The sequence below is a fragment of the Triticum aestivum genome, chromosome 3B, assembly GCF_018294505.1.
Source record: "Triticum aestivum cultivar Chinese Spring chromosome 3B, IWGSC CS RefSeq v2.1, whole genome shotgun sequence".
Classification (NCBI taxonomy): domain Eukaryota; kingdom Viridiplantae; phylum Streptophyta; class Magnoliopsida; order Poales; family Poaceae; genus Triticum; species Triticum aestivum.
In genome coordinates this window covers 786,570,959-786,578,898 of record NC_057801.1, presented here as the reverse complement: position 1 = coordinate 786,578,898, position 7,940 = coordinate 786,570,959, and the positions used below count along the sequence as shown (strand labels likewise).

The 7,940-nt window shown below is 49.3% G+C and overlaps 1 protein-coding gene across 1 annotated transcript in view; it reads left to right on the top strand.

Moving 5' to 3' along the window:
* LOC123072415 (lichenase-2-like) overlaps positions 1 to 3,500 on the top strand; it is a 3,947-nt gene extending 447 nt beyond the window's left edge. Inside the window, exon 2 of the mRNA XM_044495964.1 lies at positions 2,440 to 3,500. Coding sequence (XP_044351899.1) covers positions 2,440 to 3,383 — 944 coding nt within the window. The 3' untranslated portion in view covers positions 3,384 to 3,500. The remainder of the gene's footprint in view (positions 1 to 2,439) is intronic.
* The last annotated feature ends 4,440 nt before the right edge of the window (positions 3,501 to 7,940 follow it).

The window sequence follows — 7,940 nt, the reverse complement described above, 5'->3', positions numbered from 1 at the left end:
CTCTCTCTCTCATGTTGCCTAAAAAATCGTGCGGCGGCGCCTAAGTATTAACCTGTCGATCCGTAGAAGTCTATACTGTTTGCGCATACGCAGCACTGTACCCTTGCACATTGATTGTTCATCACAAATCGGCAATCTAGTGCGTGCACTGGTCTTTCTTTAAGATACTGGACAAGTAAGTCTGCGCATTTGCATCGCTTGATGCATGCAAGCAAATTTTACAAATATACGAAGTAGGAAAAGTTCAACAAAAAAGCAAATAAAGCTTGAAAGTTATAAAATTCCAAAAGGCACACACCTCCACCCATGCCATGCCGAAGATACTATCCACCTGATATCAAATGATCCAAAAAGCTGCGAGAACGGACCCCCACCACCCGTGCTTCCTCCCTTTGTCCCGTCACTAAGACTGGATATTAAGATATTTTTTATATCCTTTTTTATTTTTTTCATATCGAACATGACATGGTTTCAGTCAACAGTCTCATCTACTTCCTCCGTCCCATAATATAAGAATGTTTTTGGCACTACACTAGACGTTTTTGGCATTAGTGTAGAGCCAAAAACGTTCTTATATTATGGGACGGAGGGAGTACAATATTATCCATCTTGTAAGCCATTTGTAATTCAAGAATATCATAATTTTAAACAGCATTTAAAGTTTTCACAGTGTTATTTATAATAACAAGCCAACTGTGATTAGTCAACACACTATGCATCGAGAGAGGGGGAAATTGTTCATTTTATTTGCGGCAAGAACTTCACAACAATGATAATGTGAACATGCTCCACCACAAGTGCACCACACGTCCACACATGCCACACCTACACGAGCTGGCCTCCCAACCACCCGCTAGAACTGACGGATCATGGACACAAAACCTGAATGTTGTTGATTAATTCTTCACGAACACAATCCACACGCACAAATTTGAGCATCGAACACAAAACTGTGATGAGTTCTAGTGATGGGCACAAAACCCTTACAACACGCCCATAAGATAGGGCACTCTGACCAACCAGGCTACCCACAAGACCCACACATCTTATTGTACAGTGGGCGTTGTTGAGGTTGCCTACACTGTCATCGTCATCACTTCTTTCGAGCAAGCGCCTTCGACTTCATCATGGACGATCTACCAAGAACACACACAACAAGCAACATGCAAGAACCTAGCGGGCTATGACAAACAATCGGCTAAACACTTTGAGGACCAAACAACTCCGACTACGGTCACAAGTCTCGCAGGAGAAAGAAGCGCACCTTACACAAACATAGCCCAACTTGCCCATCCCAAGACACGGTCGCCACCGCATCGCCCTGCGACAGTACTGCTCCGACTTCATACTTTTTTTGAGGGGCATGCCAAACGGTCAACCACGAAGGACATGGCACGACCATGTCTGTCTTGCCACCATCATGGTTGCCACAAAAATGCACACTTTTTTATAAGACACGTTGTAGAAATGCCCTTCCAAATTCTTGACTGCCATAACTTAATTAAGCGTACGTACAGCTGCATCAGCTTAGACACAAACTTGCGTGATGCGTGATAGCCTAGCTGACACGTACCATCACCCTGACTGGCGAAATATATATATCGCTAGCTGATAAATGCACCCGTGTGCATATGGATATGTCATATTTGTGTGCTTGTGCATATAAGTATACATATATACTCCCTCCGTCTCAAAATAAGTGTCTTGAGCTTAGTACAAATTTGTATTAGAGTTAGTACAAAGTTGAGACACTTATTTTGGAAGATGGACGGACAGGAGTACGAAGTGGACTATGTAGCGGCCGTGTTGCAGACGTTGGAACGGAAATAAAATCCTTTTTTTTGGCACTTCCAATACACTTGCATGCAGTCAGTGTTTGTGAGATTTTATTTTTGTGCATTCAGTGAAAGATTTTTGTTGTACTTTGCAAGAAAAAAGTCAAGACTCTGCCACTGGCTGGTAATGTAGTTTTTTTTTTTTGAGAATTCGGCTGATAATGTAGACTACATTATTTTTTGATTAGTGAAGAAATGCATGCTGAGTGGGCCTTAGAAAAGAAATACATTATTTTTGTGTATGCTTTTCCTCCTATTGTGCAACGTTGCATCGTGAACAATCCACCGTCCGTGTCCTACCATTTTTCAATTGCCGCCAACAGAATGATAGCTAACAATCAAAGTTAACGGATCCTTCTAAGCGATGCCAATGTTACGGTACACAATATTATGATTGTTTCTTCATTGCTTCTCTCTGCACGCTACTACTACACACGCACGGACGCACGGTTTGGGTCTGTATAAATCAACATAGCCGATCGAGCGGTTCATTCAAAAGTGCACACATTGATCTTCATTCTTGAACTGCGGTCACAATTTGTCACCTTCTCCCACAGCGTACAAATCTGTAACGTGGGTACTATGGGGTCTACTACTTGTGCAGGAGCGGCCTCGGTGGGCGTGTGCTATGGCATGAGCGCCAACAACCTGCCGCCCCCGAGCACCGTGGTCGGCATGCTCCGGGACAACGGCTTCAACTCGGTGCGTCTCTATGCACCGGACAGCGACGCGTTGGCGGCACTCGCCGGCACCGGCATCGGCGTCATCGTCGGGGCGCCCAACTACGTGCTCCCCGAGCTGGCCTCCAGCGCGTCCGCGGCTTCTGCGTGGGTCCGCGCCAATATCGCGGCACACCCAGATGTGTCCTTCCGGTACATCACCGTGGGCAACGAGGTCGCCGGCAGCGACACACAGTACCTGGTCCCGGCCATGGAGAACGTCCACGGTGCGCTGGCCGCGGCCGGGCTGGGAGACGCCGTCAAGGTCACGACGGCGATATCGCAGGCCACCATCGGCGTGCACGTGCCGCCGTCGGCCGGCGAGTTTGCCGACGAGTCCAAGCCGTTCCTGCTCCCCGTGCTGCAGTTCCTGGAGCGCACCGGCGCACCGCTCCTCGCGAACTTGTACCCGTACTTCGTCTACACGTACAAGGCGGCCGGCGACATTGACGTCGGCTTCATGCTGTTCACGGCGCCGGGGACGGTAGTGCAGGACGGCGAGTACGGGTACCAGAACATGTTCGACGCCAGTGTCGACGCGGTGCATGCGGCGGTGGAGCGGCTCAGGGTGAGCGGCGTGGACGTGGTGGTGTCGGAGACCGGGTGGCCGTCGGCGGGCGGCGAGGAGGCGTCGGTGGAGAACGCGAGGACGTACAACCAGAACCTGGTGGGCCACGTGGGGAAGGGCACGCCGCGGCGGCCGTGGAAGGTGGAGACGTACGTGTTCTCCATGTTCAACGAGAGCCTCAAGGAGGCCGGCGTTGAGCAGAACTGGGGGCTCTTCTACCCCAGCACCGATAAGGTCTACCCCATCACCTTCGGCAAGTGAGCTCTTATTGAGATCACGCGTCGTCCATCCATGTACGCGGCCATGCATGAGCGTGTATATATACAGTATATATATTTATTGAGTGTGTATTTGTGTGGCTGAATTTTAAGCATTTCACCCCGAACGTTTTTACATGACAACTTTAGTTGACGTGATGTGGCAATTTTAGTTGTTAAGACATGACAATTTTGCCCCAGTTCATTTTTTGTCGGACAATTGCAATGTTTGCCAACCTCACATGAACTAAAATTGCAATAAAAAACATTCGGGTTGCTATGCTTAAAATCCGAACGTTCGGGATTTATCATTGCCGTTAATTTAATATATCGACTATTCTTCCTAGTCGTTACAATTTGCTACCTCTATGAGAGCATCTCCAACCGCCGCGCTAAATAAACGCCGCGCCGCAAATTTGTCCTTTTTAGCGCGCGCGCAATGATAGAGGGGCTCCAGCGGACGCGCAATAAACGCGCGCGCGGCATATAGAGTTGGGTGCGCGGTCCGAATCGTCATCGCGCGTTGTGTATTTGGTGCGCCCGCTTTCGCGCGTGGCACACTCGAGCGCTTGCGCCGTACCCTCTTCGCCGCGCCACCTTCGCCCGCACGCGCCACCGCCGGCGAAAATTGTAACCCGATGGACGCCCGCGCCGGCACCCTCCTCACCCTTCCTACAGTCGCGACCCCTCCGCCGCCACAAACCCTAGCACGGGGAGTTTTGGCTTCACCCCCACCGGAGCTCCTCCGAGCACCGGCATCGCGCGCGGCCTCTTCATGCCGTCACGGATGACCTTGGCAGCGGGCGGCATCGCGCCGGTGCCCGCCATACCACGTGCCCCCCTCGCGAAGCCCCCAAATGCGGCGCGGCCGAAGAAGAGCAAGACATCCGCGAAGAAGAACAAGGCGGCGGACGGCTCCGGCTCCTCAAAATCGTTGAGGAAAAACTTGCAGGGCGTGCGACGGGCGCGGCGGCTACCGAAGCGTCGGCGAGCTCACTTGTTGAGCCGGTGGCCGACGCGCACAATGTGTTTGTGGAAAGCCCCAAAGGTATAAAATTTCGTCAACTTTTTTGTTGTTGTTATTTTTTGAATGCATACATATAGATAGCTTATTTGCCTTGTTCTATATACCTTGTAGTGTCAACGATGATGCGTACATGTCAACTATGGGTGTTGGCTCCAACAATTCGCATTGGTCTCAAACCAATGACATGCATTTCGAAAACCATGAGTTCGAGGTGGACGAGGTGTTGGGGGAACGTAGCATGCAATTTCAAAAATTTCCATACGCTAACGCAAGATCTATCTAGGAGATGCGTAACAACGAGAGAGGGAGAGTGTGTCCATGTACCCTCGTAGACCGAAAGCGGAAGCATTAGGTTAACGCGGTTGATGCAGTCGAATGTCTTCACGATCCAACCGATCTAGTACTGAACGTACGACACCTCCGAGTTCAGCACACGCTCAGCTCGATGACATCCCTCGAACTCTTGATCCAGCAGAGGGTCGGGCGAGAGTTTCGTCAGCACGACGGCGTAGTGACGGTCATGGTGATGTGATCCACGCAGGGCTTTGCCTAAGCACTACGACACTATGACCAGAGGTGTAAATTGTGGAGGGGGGCACCGCACACGGCTAAGAGAACAATTGATGTGCCTTTGGGGTGCCCCCCGCCCCCGTATATAAAGGAGGGGAGGAGGAGGCGGCCGGCTAGGAGGGGAGCGCCATGGGGGGGAGTCCTATTAGGACTCCACTCCTAGTAGGATTCGCCCTCCCCTTTTTCCTTTCTTACCGGAGGTGAAAAGGAAGGAGAGCGGAAGGGAGAGGGAAAGGAAGGCGCCGCCCCCTCCCCTACACTACTGCATGATGCTGCTAATGCGACACTATGATCAGCCTTCGAGAAACTGTGTGCGATGCAATTATCACAAACGGTGATGTCAGAGAACCGTCAAAAATGTCCAAAACGTTTGCGATGACCGATGCATCAAACACGGTTCCGATTTTAGTTTAATGTGCGATGTAGGGCATACGGTTGATCCAGCAGAACTGTTTGCGATAAGGAAGAACAACAGAAACGGGCAGCCATATCAATGTGTGTTCGATATACGACATACAATTCCCTCTGGTGAACTATGTGCTATTAGGGAATGCAACAGAAATGGTCAGCCAGATCAAGGTGTGTGTGATATACGGCATACGGTTCACTCGGACAAACTGTTTACGATTAGGCAAGAGAACGAAAATGGTTCATGTTAACAAGATGTGTGTGATATACGACATTTGCGATCAGCCAAAAGAACACAAACGATTCGTATAAACCAGATGTGTGTGATACGCAACAAACAGCCCATTCGGATGAACTGTTTGCGATGAGAAATTATAGCACAGACGGTTACTATAGTAAGTTCGTGTGAGATTTTGTTCGTACATTTAAAAAAAAATGCAAACTAGTTGCTTGCGTATAAACAATTATCAAAAAGTAACGAGATAGACCTTTTTCAAGCCCATCATCATGTGTTTAGAAAACAAAATATATCAAAAATTGCAAAACAAAGACCTCGATATTAACTAGATGGGATGGGTCAGTACAAAGGTTTATAATACAAAGGTGTATAATAAACCTTTGCAATTGCCCATCCAACTAGTTAATATTGAATCCACTTCCTATCCGATCACCCATCTCATGACTACTCCAGCCTCAGCACACTTAACTTGGGAGTTCTGTTAGATGAGCTCTCGGTAGGGAAGCTGGTCATTGCTGCTGTAGATCCCTATTTGCAATCTTTATTATTCAACACAATGGAAATGGTTCAACTGAACAATATGTGTGTGATACGCGGCAAACAGGTCCATGATCAGAAATGTGTGTGAAGACCAATAATAACACAGACGATTGCTGCTAATAAGCCATGATTTGCTCTGTCTATAGAAGAATATCTACATGATCATTGGCACACACACATAAGTGTCTATATCTACATGATCATTGACACACACCTCAATAAACATCCAATTACATAAGTAACTATACAGATCATTCGCACACACCTCAATAAACAATTGCATGCATTCTAAAGTAGGAGAAACGATCATCTAGTCATCTACTTCTTGTGACACTACCGCCACTACTCTGTGGCTCGATCCCTCGGCTGGGTGATGAACAAGACACTTCCTCATGTCAACGATCCTTCTGTACATCTCGTAGCTTGTGTACGCGTCATTGGCCGCGTACTTGACGTGTTCTTCATCCATTCTCTGATGCCAAACACTGTGCCAGGTGTCCTTGTCCTTCTTGCTCCCATCCTTCATCTTCATGTAGTAGGGGTCAATGATGGCCGAGGCCAGGTCAACCTGGGAGTTCAGTTTGTTCTTGGCGCTGCCCCAAACCTTGTAGTGGTCCAGAATGTTGACAGGATTTTGGGCATTTCAAGCCCGAAACCTTGAGCGCTTTTAGATCGTTGGTGGGGCCCACCGCAGCGAACTTGTAGTCGGAGCTGTTGATAAAACTGGAGAAACGCTCGCAAGGCCTTGTGGCCAGGTGGTAGTGGTAGACAAGGACGCCATGTCGCACGCACAATTGGGCGACGACAACCTTCTGATCGTGCCCAACATGACCGATGGTGTACTTGAGGTCGAAACCGACCACTTGGTACTTGTCCTCGGCAAGGAACTGCTCCATAGTTTGAATGGAGCTCTCCACCGACACCGAATCGTTCGTGTACACCACCGAGAGGACCTTCCCCCTCACGTGGGTTTCCACTATGTGATGCATGGTGAACTGCCCGCCGTTGTCGTCGTCGGCCGCTGGGAGCGCCATTGGAGCCATGGGGATCACCATTGGAACCGTTGGATGTCCTCTCTGTATGTGTCATCATGGAGGTGCTTATTGTGTCGTGTGAGGCGAGAGATGAAGGTAAATGGCCGCAGGAATAAATGGGGGCCGGGCGGCTTGGATTCTCAGCGCGTCCGCATGGCAGTTTTTGCATCAGGTAACTGCATTCTGGAGCCGCGCCTGGCACAACCGCATGCACACGAACGTGCGTGATCGTGCGCCGGCCCCAAACACTGGCAACACGCATGGAGGGACGAGTGCAGAGCACCCAGAGGTACGCGAGAGGGCAGAGCACACATGGCGGGACGCGAGCAGAGCACGCCGCGGCCGCCTCAACCGCAAGCAACCACACACATAGAGTAGTTGAACACGCAGGAAATGGTCGCCTACAAGCCAGCCGACACTTACATCGTTGCGTAGAGACGGCCGTGTGCTACTACCTCCGTCTTGGTCTATAGTCCCCTTTATATTATGTGACATACTTTGCCCTCAAATTTAACCAACAAAATGTTAATGCATGTTATAAAAATTATATAGTTGGAAACTATGTTCAAATACAAATCCAACTATATAATAGGTATTCGTATTTTATTAGTTAAATCGTACTTACAAACCAGGATGGGTGTATAGTAGGTAATTCAATCGCAAACGTTTTTTTAACCGTATGTGTACGTGGCCTTTCGTCCTCCTCTCGCGCGTCTTGTCACCCCGCTGCCGCAGACGGCTTAC